We start from the raw sequence: 17,623 nt of genomic DNA, 5'->3' as shown, positions 1-17,623 counted from the left end.
TTCTTCAAGCGCCCCAGTGATACTCTCAAGATGACTAGGCTCCTTGTCCTCATTAGTAGTTCTAACATCAACACCTTTCACTTTTATACTTTCCTCACATGAAGCAACTCAGGACAATATGCAACCAAATGATCTCTTAAGCGCAACTGAAGTAACTATCACTGCTGACCCTACCTTTGTAACACCTAATCAGTGACTCTAGCCATATAAATTTACATATTCTAAAGCATATGCAAACTAACAGTAACAATAACAACAACAATAATAATGCTATTAGAAATCTGTAGAATGTTAGAGAATTTTATAATGTAGTTTGATTTTTAAGGCTTATAACTGGCGCAAAGAAAATAATTATTTGACAATTAGCTGTCATTTACTGATTCTTAGTAATAACAGGACAATTAAACACAAAAAGTTTGGACTCTCCTAGTTGTTACAAGGCATCAAGGAGAAAAATACTGTGATTCTGGAAACGCCAGAGTTAACTGTTTTAACAAAACCCAATAGGTATAAACTAGCTGAAAACAGATGTACACTAAATATTAGGGGAAGGTTCCTAAGCAATATAGCTGACAAGGCTGGAAAAATCTTCCAGCACGAGCAGCAGGAACAAAACTCTTAGCCGTTCTAAATTAACCTTCATGAGCTGATGAAGGGGATTATTCAAAGCAACTATCTGACAGAAGACACTTTTTTTTCCTGTTGGTTTTATGTTTCTGTGTTCTAGCTCTTCAAATCTTAAGCAGTCCTACAGAACCTGCTGCCAGAAATTTTACCTTGTACTTTGAACGGATGGGAAAGCTATAGCCTGCCCAACGTTACATTCACATCAACCTATCCTGTGTTCGGATGCTCTCCGTTAATAATCTGTAAAAGGAATTACTTAAGGCTAACATCTAAAGTTCCCTTGCATTAATAATTTCTTCTGCACATGGTTTAGCAAACCTGCCTTGTTCCTACCAAGTATTTGATTTATAACAGGGGATTTTAGTGTTAATTGGAGGTGGGCTTTATTGCTTGTTGACTAAATTAGATGCTAACTCACAGAATCAATATGAGTGTAATGTCTTTCTTGAATGGGGTTTTAATATTTTCTGCATTGCTTATTGATATATAAACTTTTGAGTCCCTGGGTTAAAAAAATACACATATGTAAATAAAGGGGGAGATCTTACTTTCTTCTGATGAACTCTATAGGTTACTGTAGTTCAAGAAAATTTGCCTGGGAGTAAAGTGAAAAACAAATAAAATCTCCCCACCACCACCATTGTATGATATGCATTCTATTGGTTTAAAGGTCTTAAATATTCACAAATTCCTGTTCACTGTTTATTGAGAAAGAAATGAAAGTCCTAAGGCTGCACAAACTATGGGTACTAAAATGATTTAATGAAGATGAGAATTTCTTATAAAACAAATATTGCACATCACTATGAAACATAAAAGCAACTTTTACTTAGTTCTGTAATTAGGGACTTTTGTATTAAGTTTGATTAAAAAAGAAAACTAACAAACATGTACGTCATGAAGACAAATTTTAATATTTAACAATGATATGTAACTTTTAACACAAAAAATAATGCTTTTACCTGGTACGGGCTGTCTCTCATTCCACTCATTTGTGATTAAAACCTCTAGGATTTTTGTGTGGTGTTCAGTATTATCAGAGCTGCAAAAGATGGATTAGGCTGTGAGAACTAGGAAAAATGCAAAAGTTTACATTAGAACTATTAAAAACAATAGGAAACATTTACAACAGTGCGCTCCACATTAGAAGTAAGGCCAAAAATGTAATTAATTTAACTTAGTTTTGTATATAACTAACACGAATTTACAGTACAGAATATAAAAAAGATGACCCACGTACCTTGCTATCTGGAATCTGAAAAGCAGAGGGCTGAAAATTTCCGCCAGAGACCTTGTATTCAAGAGATTTTTGCTGGAGGCTTGACAAACTCTGAGGAAATGTTTGAGTAAATATTGGAGTGTGAGCCAATACTGGGGAGGTATATTTGGAGACCTGATGAGTTTCTTCAGCAACTGAGCATATTCCTCTGAGTTCTGCACTTCTGCAAGCAAACAGATAAAAGGCTCTTGATATCAGCACAGGAACATTCAACAAGTAAAATGAAGCTGTATATGACCCCTTCGGAAGCGTCAGTTTCACAGAAGAAAAAAAATTAATCTGTCCTTCGTTAATGCACTAAGACTTCTTTCTTCTTTCGAAAAATGTGAAATGCTCAGAGAAGAGAAGACGTATTTAAAAGTCAAATGGAAAGAGAGACGCATTTTGGGGAAAACCACAATGTGTTCAGAGTGTACTGGTAGAAGTCTGTCTTGTGTTTAGTGTCACACACGATTGGGTAATTCTGAGATGCAATAGATAAGTCTCACAGGTGCTGTTCTAACTTTGAAGGTTACCAGTAACAATATCCTGTCCTGAGATATATAACAGAATACTTAGTCCCTGTGCTGAAAGCCTGTAAGCTGTACTTGTATGAGATGACCACGGTAGATGATGAATCTTATATGCATGTATTTCTCACTTCATAATCTGCAACTCCCAATGTATTGCAGAACACAATGACCTCTAATACATTTACTTTGTCAGCACTGATAAGAAGTTAAAAATTAGCTTTCTGCATACAGATAAGTCCTTGATTTTTCCCCCCAGTATTCCTATAGTCATTCTACTTGCTGAAATAAAGAGATCTGTGTTATCTCTTGTACTTTCCATTATATTCACCTAAACAGGTAACTAAATAATGCACGTCTATATGTGAATTGAAACATATTTAATTAAAAACACCAACAATGAAGGTATATCTGTTTTCTGAGATGCTGTCAGATTGTGCAGAATCTTCTCTGTTCTGTAGGTGACAGGTCGACCAATGGATATCCAGAATCCTAATAAAAGCCTTTTTTTATCTGACCTTTGAAATAATGTGATAATCATACCTTGAGCTACAGAAATCATGTCACTGTAAACAGCTGCTGGAATGATGGGATTTGGCAGATCCAAGAGATACCTCTTGAGAGCATCTGATAAAGTGTGCACATCAAATGTCTCTAAATCCAACAAAGAGGCATCTAAAGGGAAAGAGCAACATACTTTTTAGATGTTAGAAACTGGAAAAAAATATACAGGCTCGCAACACTAGGGCTTTACATGAAGACAAAACTCCTAACTTATATCTGGTTTACGGGTAATAATTCCAAAGAAAGAATGTCAGACATCAAGAAACATCTTTGAGATAAAGAACATACAGTGCTTAACACCATGCCCAGGCCTTTGGCATGTGATGAACCAAATGGCTCCCAGAACTGTATGTGGTCTTCTTTCATATACAGAGCAAGGCTGAAATCGGAATAATGGTAGTGACATGCTGCATGTTAGCAATGTTATGGAACATCAGAATGTTTTTAACAAGTCTCTGTTTCACCTGTAAATATTTTGTGTAAGAAGTTAAGTATTAATTAAGGGTTTCAGCAAATGCAGCATCTCTACCGGTAACTACTTCTATTATGACTGCAAGTTTGGTTAACAACTTGGGGCTGCAAATCTGTAGATAATCAAATCTGTGAGTAAGTGAAAACAAATATACACATGCAGAACTAGGTGCTTGGTGTTTTATGCAGCTGTTAGGATTTATCTTACAAAACCTGATATCCGTTCAGGATAGTTATGACTAGGGCTAAAGTTTGGGAGTGTCACATAAAGGACTACTTATTAGCGTTGGAGCAAGGAGTATCAGCCACAAAAATAAAAACAGGAAAATACGGGAATTCTTACACAGTGCAAGCAAAGTTATGGTTCATCTTAAAACATGAAACTGGCACAGTAAAGTCCTAAATGTTCAAAGAAAGATTCATATTTGTTACAAGAATTTTTCAGGTATTAATGTTAACTAATTTTCTAGGCTAAATCCTCTGTACAACAACACCTGAACCTATCTGGCCAGTTTAGACCAAATTCAACAGAGAAGTAGAGGAATCGGGTATGTGGTGTGACTACACATGGTGCGAGAAAAGGCACACAAGATGCAGTAGCGAGAAACAGTGCTCTTCCACCTCTTTTCTGTTTTCTACAAAAGAAAAGCTTGCATTACGATTTCATTCTTACCACACAGCAAAGAACTTGCTTAAAAAAACAGACATTACAAATGGCTTAGATAATAAAAAACATGCAATGTGTACATGGATTCTACAAAAGCAATTATATGTCAGAGAAGCCAATCCAAAATTTCTAAGACATTGTTTTCATTAGTTTTGTTGCTCACAGAAAGTTTTTTATTTCATAAGGCAAGTTAAATCCTGGTTCAGTGTTGACCCATTCTCTGAAGTATATCTCAAATTATACTAATGAATAGTGAGTAAGAATAAACTTGTGGTACTTTTTGGGTGTAATGTCATAAACAGGTTTGAACTCTTCCATCTGCCAAGCTGGCCGGATGCACGTCAGCCTTGATCTTGGAGCTAAATAGCATTGTGTTGAAACTAACAGGCAGATATCCAGTTAACAGGGACATCACTTTAACCATAAGCAGAAGACTACACTAATGCAGTTCACAACTTTGAGACCAAAGTCAACTTTCCTCTCTGAATTAACACTCTGCCAGTTAATTCAAATAGAGCAGGCAGAGATGAGATCTGTCTATATTCATGCATCTAGCCATTTACTGTACCAGCTCTGTCCTGGAAGATTCTGATCATATCTTAAAGAGAACTCAGAAAGATACACTGTTAATGAAGGGTAAAGTCCCATTTTCTTTTCTCAAACTGAAACAGATTTTAAATAAGAATACATGTAAACCACAAGCTCTTGATCTCAGGAGACAGATGAACCTTTCATAAAAGTACACCTGAGCATAGAGGAACAGGGATGATAATTAAATTAAGAGATAAGTTCATATTGGACCTATATAAAAAAAGGATTTCTCCAGATGGAACAGTACAATTACAATACTAGAAATATGGCTTAGGCTGCTAGCACCATAGGCAGGTCTCATCTTCCTGCTTGCACTCACATGCTTCCTCACTACCACCACATTAGGCAGAGGACAGGACGCTCTTCCGATTTGGAGGAACAGACAACTCATAGTATCATCATTTGTTCATCTTGCTAATATTTGCAATTACTAAAAACAAAGAGAGCTAATTCAGTTTGAGTTTGCTTCCTTTGTCCCTTTAGCAATATGGCATATGTAATCAGTTTCATTTTCCAGCCCTTGTACTTTTTTGCTCTTTGATGCAAGTGGAAGCTCACACCTTATATTGAACTCCAGCTTGCAAAGGCATGGTCAAAAACTCCTCCTAAAACAGCTCTTGATCTCTCATGATGCAACTGACTGTTGCCACACCAGCATATTCTGCCCTGAAGCAGAAGTAAAGAGTACCAAAAAGAGAAGAAAATGTATTTCAGGAAACTTGAACAGGTATGTGCTGGTGGTGGTGTAGCTGCATTTTACTGTCCAAAATCTGAGAACCCAGCCTACTGCAACAACATTAATTCAATTCTCGCTTTCCCTTCCTGTAGCAGACACAGATGTGCAGCTATTGCCTATCTACTAACTGGCCCAAAAAACCACACACACAGAAGGTATGTAAACAAACGGCCATTTGTTTACAAAATAGTAATCTGCAGCCTTACAAGAATAGCATATCTTTACCTTGCCTCTGAACAAAACACCTTGTTTTTCTCTGTACACTTAGATTGTCAGTCCTTGAAGAAGCAAATGACCAAGAAATTATTAAAATTACAATTATTGGACAAAAACATCCAGTGAAGCCATGAAAAAAAACCAACCTGTAAAAGTGAAAAATATCTTCGTAACAATTTTAAAAGTAACATTTTTAATTATATTTGCCTTTTCAATATTATATGATTCAGAACCAGAACATACATATAAGCTCAGAAAAGGAGCAAAGAAAAGAGGAGTAGTCTGACCACAAACTCTGTCAAGTGCTTTAAGGAAGAGAACTGTACTTACCACATTCAAGAATTTGTCTTAATTCTGCTGAGCTGCTTGAGCCTTGTGTTCCGTACAAAGCTGAACACTCCAGACCTTCAAAACAAAATGGGTGGGTTACATTAATATTCCAGTGACTACTACCATGATACAACATACTTCTGTTTTCTTCAAGTAAGTATTTACAACTTAAATTGGCAACATCCTCCTACTGCCACCCACCTATCACACTAAAGAATGTGATTGCTTTTTAAAGCTGTAAGACACATCTTTGTACATGTAAACTGCTGTGTCTGCAGAAAGAGGTGGCCAAGAAAGATCAGAGATGCCAAGAGTCCCACGTATTCTGTACAACTCTCCAGGGACTGACTGTAGAAGGCCAGGAATAGGAAGCAGATTCACATACCCCAGGGAAGAAAAGAGCTTGCACGAGCAACATGAGAGCCAGATCTTCCTTTATACTCTACATGCTATCTGGAAACACCAGGTCTTTCAAGGTGGAAAAGACACAAGAAATCTGTGCCAAGTCACCCCACAGGAATGGGACCAAAGTTTTGACACATTCTAATTACTTTTAAAGTTTTAACTCAGATTTTTAAGTTACAAACATGCCTAAGCTTTGTCTTCCTATGCAGTCAACAGACAGCCCCTACTATGGGACAGGTAACCCTTAGGTCACCTTTGACTATTTGTAGAGATCATGTCACAGTGTACATAAGGTGAGCGTCACATCACTGGTGTGAGAGAAAATATCTGTGTATGTCACACGTGTCTGATAATCTACCTGAATAAAAGACACTAATATAGTATTTTCATGAGAAAGATATGTCTTTAATTCAATAGAGAAGTAACAAGGAAAGAGACTATACAGAGCATTGATGATTGAACAGTGTCAGTGGCATTTGCTCAAAGCAGTAATTGCTTACTCAAACTGCTGCTAAATCCTGGCTCTTCTCACTGATATTAGCAAGATCCTACTCATTCAGGAAAAGCTTATGCTCTTTTAAACTGTCAAAGCAGTGTGTGAGAACCTATGTCCCAAAGGCAAGCAGTCTGAGTCTGATAAGAATATCTTTCTGCTTCCTCCCCAGCTGTAAGGCCACTGAATGAGTAGGACTCACTTGGCTGCTCCTTACCTCACCAGGACAATGAAAGTCACTCCAGAGAAAGAGCAGAGGACAGAAATAGGGTAAAATGTAGAAGAACGGCGAAAGCTTCAAAAAGATGGAAAGGCATCAACACAAGAAAGCAAAAACCATAAAGTTAACACTGGCTGGCTCAGCATATAGCAGCAATAAAGAACTGTCTCCTGTAGAATAAAACCAGGTTTTGTACCTTTTTAATATTTAATTCTTTTGTTTTGTTTTGTTCATAAATCCAGCTTTGGGGCAAAACATTACTGGTTTGGCTGTGTGTCCAATTAAATGTTATAATGGCACTTCCATAACCAACTTAAGGTGATTATTGATTGGAGAAAACAAAGCAATACCAAACCCTCCTGCTTTACCTTTCAATAATACTTATATTAGCTGAGTTATTGAATATCATTTGAGGTAAGCTTTGGTTTTGCTCCTAGAGTAAGCTTTGGTTTTGCTGCTACTGTGCTTACAGTACAGTAGCCTCTACTGAAAAGAAACCAACAAAACAAGCCTTAAATAAGTTCACATCTTATTTCACATCTGTTAAGTAATGTGATGCATTAGTGGCTCTAGACAGGTGAGACGCCAGCTGTTTCCAATTCTGCAGTCTCGGCTCACATAAGCAACAAAAACTCCTTGGTCGATTATTCTTCAGCCTACCTTTCTTTTCAATTGTCTCCACTATCTTGATAAGGATTGGTGGAGCAACATCAGGAGGTGCAAACTGATCCGTAAGATCTGGAAGTGTAAAGGCTGTAAAAGAAAAAAATAAGCTAAGCAACAGGTGAATGCTATTTCTGTTTATGAAAGTCATGACACATAACACAACAGTTAATTTTGAACTATGGAGTAAACATCCCACTCGTCAGGCATAAAAAAGTACACTCCACAAGTAACCAGAATAAGAATTATGGCAATTGTATTTTTTATAGCATTTTCCTTCCTTTAGGGACCTCAGTTGGTCCCCAAATCACCCTCCATATTGCCTAGGAAAACATGCTAAAAGTTTGCAGACTGTGGATATGCAGAAATACAATGCAAGGAACAAAAGAAAAAGTCTTTTGGTCTGACCAGATGAGGGAGCTAATCACATCACCATCTGGGAGCTGCTGATCCCTTGGGTTAAACAGACTAACAAAGGGCTGAAATGGCAGTAGAAACAAGTACTTCACACTCACACAGAAGTTCAATAACTTCTATTTGCTTTCAGTGTTCAAGCACAATGCTACTAACAGGACTGTGTTCTTGAAGCAGGAATTTTATTTTCTACAATGGCGAGTGAAGCAGCATAATCAGAAAGGGCCATTCTGCAGATTCAAATAAACTTGCATATGGATTTTATGGAAAATGAGTTTTCATGCAGTCCAGTTTCTTAATGGATAGAACCTACTGTATAAAGCAATGTTCTGTCTCTGTGATGGGAGGCATGATTATCTCTAAACACACTATTCTTGCCAAGAGAGTAATTCACATGTTTTAGAGCAGTCCTGTTTTACTCTCAGAAAGTATGAATGTTTACATAAAGATATTATTAAACTACTGCCAGTAATATCTGTCATAGTTTGATGGATTATGATTGATAAACAAGCTTAATCACTGAAGTAGAAATTGACAGTTGCCTAAGTGATGGTGATCTCTGCTTCATTAAACTCACCACAGACAAATAGAGAGTAATCTTAAACACACATGCACACATGTAGTTGCATGCATATACATACATGCCCACACATGCTTACACTTGATTTCTAGAAGACTGAAACTGAACAAAATTATGAGGATAACTAAGTAGAAGCAGAAAAAAACCCTGCAACCTGAACACAACAGCAAAATATAAGTAGGTTTTTTTAAAACCCTTTGAGATAGCCAAAAAACATAAATATACCACAACTGGGAAAGAGAAAGTAGACAATTTTGGCTGATATTTCGCTCTATTTTGGAAGGAATGATTATGTATCTTTCTAAACATGCAAACAATTTAAAAGTGGCAAGACAGCAAGGAAGGTATGGAAGTTTGGAAATGCAGAAAACTGAGAAAAATGAAAAACAAGAAATAATAATTAGTATTTACAAACTAGTAATGGAAGTGGAGCATACTGGGACACTGAGGTATGTCCCTTTCTAAAAGAAGCAGAATGATGGTACAATAATGATGGAATACTTTCCAGTCCATTCATAACTGAGAAACATATTACAAAAACATCTGTGAGTCATAACAGTTTAACTTAGGAGGCACAGAAAATGAACATTCAGGAGTCTCAAAAGAGTTGCCTAAGCAGATCTCTGGCCTACTGATGTTTCTTTTTAATGACTTGTGGAAAGTTAGAGCAATTCCTGCGGATCACAATTGTTCTAAAGCCTGATCTGCACTCTGAAAAGACAAGTAAGATGACTGACTACATGCTAGTTAAATTATCAGTCCTGGGCAAAAATAAAGGGAAACCTGATACCAGACTCATATGATAAAGCAATAAAAGAAAACACAGTATCTAAAGATTGTCTGTATTGCTTTTTAGAGGACAGATTCTGTTAAAAACCACACTGCTTCCTTCCTTGGTGGTGCCTTAGTTAGCTGCAAATGCAAATGAGTAGACACAATAAACTCTAAAGTTTTGTCAGACAGTTGACTTAGTAAAGCACCGTGATTAAAAGCTAAATTGAAAAAAGCACGTTACATAGATGTAGCTGACCAGCAACCTCCAATTAGTTATTAATGCAGAACAAGCTACTCAGGGAAGGAATGGACTTATCTTTAAATCTTCAAACCACTTCCAGATTCCACCTGGAGCAGCTCTTCTAGCTTAACATGATATTTGCTCTTGCAAAGAAAAAAGTCAGGCTCAAATGGAAGATTCTGCACTCCAAGGAGCCTCTGCAGAGGCATGATGAAATATGGACCTCTTGATTTTTAATATTAATATCAAATATTTCCTTTTGACCCTAAGTTATGAATATACCTTACAATGAGCACAAATCTATTGAAATAATAAATGAAAAAAAATGAAAATCAGATCAGAGTTGTATCAAAGGATATGCTATGAAAATACTCAAATTATGAGATACTAGGAGATTCACAGAATGCTAAGAGCCTAAAATGCAATCCTTACATGGTAGCAGAGGAAGAACAGGTTGTGAGTTTACAAATTTTTACTTATGAAAGTATCTTTCTGCTCCCTTACATTGCTATCCACATTAAACTCCTCTCTCCCTCTTGCATAACAGCCATGAAATTGCATCATCTCTGAACAAAGACACTTATACATCCAGCTGGAGGCAGCATGCAACAACAGTAAACAGTCCAAACTGAAACTGAGAAAGAAGGAGAGACAAAGAAGAAATAGAGACAGAAGTCAAACCTAACAGGCATTTGAAACATTTCAGGTGACAGACCTGCAGTTCAGGGATGGTTCGTTGAGGTTAATGATCAGCAGGGAGAACTATGCTTTCTCATACTAACCAAACAGTGCCTTGGAATGTTGGCAAGAGATACACTCCAAATACCTACAAACAGAATGTATTTATACAAATAATTCCATTCCCCACTAGATTTTCATTTCCTACATGAGGGATGGAGTTGAAAGAAAGCAAAAAGGAGAACTCAGTTTTAGCGGAAGACTTCAACTGATGAGAAGAAGCCTTTGCATGGTGAAGAAAGACACTACAGAAAACAGCTTATCTCCACCGGACACAGGAATGGGGTGAATGTAGACTTTACCCAGATTACCTAAAAGACAAGAGGTGCTCTCTGCAACCTACCTGGATGCTTTTTATCTACACTTTAAGCAGGACATTAGCTTACAAACTAGGCTGTTATCATAATTGGTTACTGAGTCTCTTTGTTGCAAGTTAAAGTGTTTGTGGATCAGTAACGTTCTTAGTGAAAGGCTTTTGAAGCTACATATTTACCTTTATATTTATGCAAAATCTATGTCTACAGAACATAAGTATGTAAAGCAAATTACACATTGGTTAAAAGGAAAGGTTTCTAGCACTCCTCTGCTACGCTAAAATGTGCAATTGGAAAAAGATTAACATTTTAGGAGTTCAGAGGATTTCTGATATCTCTTCCTCCTTTTATCCCATTCCTTTTCTCCCAAATTGGAAATTTCTTACTACTAAGCCACTGTTGAAAATTTCAGTATGAAGAGTGTCTTTAAAATACTGTCAATCTATTCAATAAGGAAATAAACTGTAAAATACTCACATATTTGACTGAAACCTCAGGATATTCACCTCTCTTTTAATACTATGCATGGAGTGGTAAGTATAAGCTCTACAGCAAAAGGACACAAACACACACACACACGTGCAATGGCAGGTACAAAAGTTGCAGGTACAAAAGCTGCAGCTACCTTTCAGTGCAGCAATGCCAGAAGAACACATTTGAGGCACACAGTTATAATGCTCAGTAACATCCAAAAAACAATTCACTTCATCAGCATGTAGGAATGACATTAATAAATTAAAATCACTTAACCTCCCACCTATTCTAGGATTTCCTACTCATTGTGTCATCTCCAATATAATTAGCTCATACTGACTTGTACTGTAAACTTTCCAACTTTTACACAAAATAGAAGACTATGTGCATTTAAAGGTGAAAGGCCTCCTGAAACACATCCAGGAAAAAAAAAACAAGACTGAACTGTATGTACAGAACTGAAGCCAGTGTATAAAAACATTTAAACAGAAGACAGTCTAATTTGGGAACAGTGTCCATCAATTTCAAAATGCTGAGAGGAAATGGCAGAGGCTAAGCTGAAAAAAAGTACACCTAATTTGAGGGGGAAAAAAATCCCAGTTTGACTATCAGAGCGAGAATACAAGTTATGCTAAAAGAAGTAATCCTGATTCTAGATTAGGTGTTCCAGAAGAAAACTCAGCATGCATATTATGATCTACAGAGGAAATGTAAGTCAGTTTTAGTAAGAGAGGTGAAAAAAGCTCACAGGCAACTTGCATTTAGTACCTGATTTCAAAAGTATCTTCTGCTTTGAAACATGCTGTAGCACAGCACAGAGGTTTGGAGAACCAAATCCACTCTTAAAAATCTGAGCAACTTTGTTGATCCCTTTGTTGATTCCCTTGCTACAATCCAATATCAGTTTTTTACTTAAAGCAATCATTTTCCACCCAAATTCCTGTTGGTTGGTTGGTTGTGGGGTTTTTTTGTTTTTGTTTTTTTTTAAATAAGGTCCTGGAAAGCTGTCATGCAGTTTTCACGTCTTCCTTCTATGCATAAGTCTGGCAGTGGGCCTCCAGATAGCAAGGAAACTCCTGATGACACATGATAAAAGCTGGCTTTTCCACTAGCTCTATTTTTACTTTGCACAGCACGAACCAATGAGATGAACCACAAGCTAGAGACTGCTCCAATCTGTGAACTCTTCTGTCTCCTTGATATAGACTGGCCTGAACAGCTCTAAGGCAACAGCAATGTGTGAGATGAGAGCATACCTTATGTTCAAGGGTTGTCAACATAGCCACAAACTGCAAGATGAAACCAGTACACAGCTGCACTTTTTGGAAGTGTTCTCAGTAAAAAGAGATACTTTAGAGTTACTACCTGGCAATGACAAGTGGAAATTTAAAGTTGGAATTTGGCTTCTGAGCCAAATCTTTCATTACTGCTAGAAGAGCAAAATGAATATTAAAAAAACCAAACCAAATAACAAAAATAGAGTATTAACTTAAAATGTAAAAATACACACCACTGAAAAGAGTTTATTTTCTAAATATTTTACAGGAACTATAATTTAACATTCCCTGAATTTAGCTTTTAGTCAAGATTACTCCATGTATATTCTTTTTTCAGAAACAGTATTTAACTTTGTACATATATATTACATTTGATAGCAACACAGCTCTGCATAAAAGTCTAATATTTGAGAGCTCCAGCCTTAAGATGATCATAATTGCCTTATATGCATGCAGATATACTCTTTATACATGCAACTGCACCCACTAACATAGTAAATACATCTTCATGGCTTTTACACATATTCTTGTTTGAACGTCACACAGTATGTCCAAACGTGAACGGTTTGACCAGCACTGTAATTAACTATAATAAACATATGCATATTAACAAGGAAGAAATGCAAATATAAAGATCATCTGTTGTCAAGCAAGTTGTGATAATGCCTCCAGAAAGGTTAGCCAGCAAACTATAAAGAAATAATGGGTGATTAAGCACCTCAAATACTTTTGCCTGTGACACCATCTGTGTCAGAATGCATGAAAGTTGCAGACAATGGGGTTTCCACAAAGTTCAACACCCATGCTTGCTACTGAAAATTCCTGGAAATGTGGGAGCTCGCTTTATGGATTTAAATGCTGTTATTTTAGCAGTTACATGCTCTACTAGGTATGAGAAAGGGAATTCAAGAAATGTTATGCTATTATAATCCATCTTCCTTGAAATAGAATCCCCATTTCAACAAGGATCCGTAATGGCTGAATTAATCACTTATCAGTATACAAAGTCAAATTCAAGTGAAGATGCACTGGAAACGAGGGCAGCCTGGCATTCCTTCACAGCTTTTAAGGCAGTAGTATGAACTGAGACAGTCTTGTGTACTCCCACGTATTGACGGATACTGACTCCCGGACCAGAAACAGCTGTGCTTTAGGAGGTTGCACTGAGAATACACCAAAAGCCACGCTTGTAGAAGCACTAGTTCAGACTTTGTAACACCAGGAAGCTCCAGGAGGGGCCTCTGCACAGGTGACAGCACAGTGCAAAGCTCCTCAAGGCCCTTTGGTGCCAGCGCATCCAGAGGCACCTGCCTCCATGAGCTTGGAAAGAAAGGCCACATAAGCCTCACAACCCATCAGAGAGTGAAGTGGCTCTTACTGATACAAAACTCCCAACTTTTAGAGAGGGGACATTTCATGGTCCACATGTTTCTTTGAAGTCTTGAGAAGCTGCAAATTCATGCAGAAACTTTCATCAGAACAGTATGAGAGATGAAAATAACCCCAATCTCTAATCCTATGGAGGAAGTTTCCATAGCAATCTGAGCTTTTGGTTCAATGCCAAAGACAAAAAAGATAAGTCTGGCATTACAAATAAATACCACTCTGGGATTTCAGAACCATAACCTTGCCTTGACATTTGTGATTTCAGAGAGCCTAATATAATTTACCAAAACAACAGGCAAATACAGCGTTCAGAACTACCCAACTGCTATTAGCAAGAGGTTTTCACTAGACAAGGATGAAAGACAAAAAGGTGAGAGCAAAGACAAAGAAGCTGTTATTACTAGGTGTCTCAGAAAAACTGAGGACTGAAATATATAGTAAATTCAGCTGCAGTTGTTGGAAGACAAAAATACCTCTCCTTAGACACTACCAACCTGAGACAATCTAGTTTGGCTATAGTTAAATTCTAGAGGCTGAAGGCATCACTGAAAATGGTAGGAGGAAGAGCTCAGCACTCAGACACCTTCTCAAGTATTGGTTTCATGAGAAAGATTTTAAAAGACAACACTATTAAAGGAAAAATATGAAAGATATTTAAGCTTTAGTGATTTTGACACATAATTACAAGTGACTTAATAAGTCTGCCTACTATTACTTATCTTTTATTTTTATCAGATGTCATCAATCAGGCAGACTACAGACTCAGAATACTATAGAAACCTTGGCAACCAGAAGAGACTAGATCCAGAAGAAATGAAGAGAAGTGAAGACTATCCCAGTACTAGAAAAATGAATGGTCTGGCCCACCAATATTACCAGTCTTTGGGCTTACATGAAGCACATTTTTACAGAGGAAGAAAAATTTCTGGGAGAAAAGATTTATTATGATACTATGAATGACCTCAAAGTTATGAGACAGAATAGGGAAATTATGCCTGCTGGTGACCCTGCATGACTGGAGTACAACTGGGAAGCCGGACTGGAAAGATTTCTAATTCTAAAATCCTTCAATGCCACACGGTCAGCACAGTTTACTTCTTCCAGTAGGTGTTGGCTATGAACTAGAGGACTAGTTGGCTATGAATCTGAGAGGGTCAGAATAAAAACTGAATGTTACTTCATGTTATCATGGCTACACATAGCATGCAAAAAAAGACTGTATAAATCAATGTTTTAACTGAGACAAGTGAAGTACTTTGCCTAGATCCTTTCTAGGGTTCTCAGTACATATATGGGAGCAATGATTGATAAAATACCATGTGCATGACGATTATGCAGAAAGTTTGGGGAAGTAGAGGTACTGATTCCTCTCTTCGTCCCCATTTACAAAGTTGTAGCAGCTGCACTCTCAGGGCTAAGGAGAATAAAGGCGAACTATGAGAACAGAGGGGAAATAAGCCCAGGCAAACGCATATTAGTGCAAGAATATAATCTACAGATGATACATGGCAGATTTATGTAGTCATACTTTAAAATGTACTAAATGTCCCAAAAGAAATCTGATGTTTCTTTACCCTCTCTGACACAAAAATTAATGCTTGTCACAGAGGTGCTACATTAATCAACAATTAAGACAAAACAAAATGAAAGTGCAGAGAGAAAGAAAAAAAAAATCTGGCTTGAGGAAAGTTTATCTCCACAAATAAGCAGACAAATAAAACCACCAAGCAATATGTAGAGTACTACTTTCCTTTATAATAGTTTAATACTTCTAATAGCGGCTGATAATCATGTTTTACACTTATTAATTTAATGTTTCATAAAGCCCTGTTTCGATCATCTGTTGAAAGGGAAGTGATACTGTCTGTACCAGGAAGGAATTCTATACATAATGTTCTATCAGATTAAAATTCAGTAACTTTATGAATTATGAACTGTCAGGCACTTTTCTCATCTTTTACAGACTATACTTCTTAGAAACAGGAGCTATAAATAAGACAACAGATGTTCTTTGTTGGCTTCAGCTGAAGTACAATTTTTTTTAAAAAAGCAGCCTGTAGTTAAGACTGTTACAAAGACAGTATTCTACTTCCCTCTGTGGGTGAGCTTTTGCAATACTCCTTTTCAAACTAGAACTTAATTTGGGATTTGAAACGGCTGCAATTACTTACAATTGGTATTAACACAATTAGAGAAATGAGCAGTCATGTTCTCATGCAAAATTGCAAAGCTTCTGAAAAAAATATTAACTAAGTGCAATATTCTGGCAGAAGAACTCCCCCTAAACACACCCCGGAAGAGATAGGAAAACCATCTGCTTATTCAACTGTTCCTTCAAATGGCTGTGAGATAAGCAGAACAAGCAAAATACGAAATAAGCAAAAATGTAGTAAAAGATGCTTTTGTGCTTCTAAGTAGAAGAGGGTACTCATTAAGCAGAGAAGAGAGGGGGCCTAGGACAGGCACTGCTGGAACTGAACCCTAAGCAGGCTGGTACTAGGGCTTCAGTACTGCTGGTCTCAGAGAGGTGCCTCTCGCCTCCTTTCCTCAGTCTGAAGCATTGGGCATGACTAGAGACTTCTCACACTTTTCTCAGGTCAGGCAGACTGATGTGTAATTCCCACTTACTCCCCATTCTCAGGGCTCACCCAAGCCCTGTGTGATGAGCTGGAGCATAGCAGACAGCAGTGTTCTCATTGTTTGTATGAATATCACTTTATATGGAAGAGCAAGTTAATATCTCTGAATAGAAAAAGTCAGCATGATCCTCACAGTATGATTCTGTGGGGTGAGAAGAAAATATTTTAATAAGCTAACTACTGTTTTTTGTGTCTTGTTGGTGTCTGCAGGTTCCCTGCCAGCAGCTTTCAGTCAGAGAGATACTAACAGATGAGAGGTACAATGTGGTGTGGTACCAAGTTACTGCAAGCAAGGAGATGATGGCAGAGGTGACTTTAAGTGAGGGACAGGACGGTGTCAATGAAGAGGCTGGATCCACTGAAAAGCAAAACATCAACTTTTTTATTAAGTGAGTCTCATTATATTCCCTCTCTGTCCTCCTGTGGGATTGCTGCTTCAGGGCTAGAAAGAGCCGAGCTCTGCAGGAATTAAGAGTAATTCTGCTCAATTCTCCTCAGGGATATTAACTGTCAATGAAAAACTCCCCATTCCAGCTTCTGGCAGTGGTTTGTCATGAAACCATACACGATATCAAGCAGGAAAATATAAGACACTGACTATTCAGTTGCAGTGTGGATAGTGCGGGTGTGAGGACAAACAGCACATTCCACTGGCAGCTGCATCTTGTGACCTACTTATCAGGTTCCCACTGTAACCATCACGGTTATTGTTGTCATTAAACATCCAGATTGCAGTAGTAGTATCTAGAAGCCCTTATCAGAACCAGAATAAACTTCTGACAGTTCTCTACAAACAAAACCTCCCTCACTGGTCTTATGATTAACTAAGTGATCTCTTAGAATTCATGCCAGCTGCCTTCCCACAAACTCTACCTCATCTTTCCCAGGCATATTAAAGCCATGATATTCTATTAACTTCTGCACTCTAAGACCTTTTTTTTAAAAAAAATAAAAAAATCAGTGAACACTGTTTTAGCAGTGAAACTCTAGTAAAAGCATAATTTATTTTAAAGAG

The 17,623-nt window shown here is 37.4% G+C and overlaps 1 protein-coding gene across 2 annotated transcripts in view; it reads right to left on the bottom strand.

The window, feature by feature from the left end:
- Positions 1–17,623, bottom strand: part of PIK3R1 (phosphoinositide-3-kinase regulatory subunit 1) — a 60,700-nt gene that overhangs the window by 19,468 nt on the left and 23,609 nt on the right. For both annotated transcript variants that reach the window (XM_062017578.1, XM_062017579.1), the window contains exons 3-7: positions 7,769–7,861; positions 5,991–6,065; positions 2,959–3,090; positions 1,868–2,069; positions 1,590–1,669 (exon numbers count right to left, since the gene is read on the bottom strand). In XM_062017578.1, coding sequence (XP_061873562.1) covers positions 1,590–1,669; positions 1,868–2,069; positions 2,959–3,090; positions 5,991–6,065; positions 7,769–7,861 — 582 coding nt within the window. The remainder of the gene's footprint in view (positions 1–1,589; positions 1,670–1,867; positions 2,070–2,958; positions 3,091–5,990; positions 6,066–7,768; positions 7,862–17,623) is intronic.

The sequence above is a fragment of the Colius striatus genome, chromosome Z (genome assembly GCF_028858725.1).
Source record: "Colius striatus isolate bColStr4 chromosome Z, bColStr4.1.hap1, whole genome shotgun sequence".
NCBI lineage: Eukaryota > Metazoa > Chordata > Aves > Coliiformes > Coliidae > Colius > Colius striatus.
This window is presented reverse-complemented; position numbering and strand designations above follow the sequence as displayed.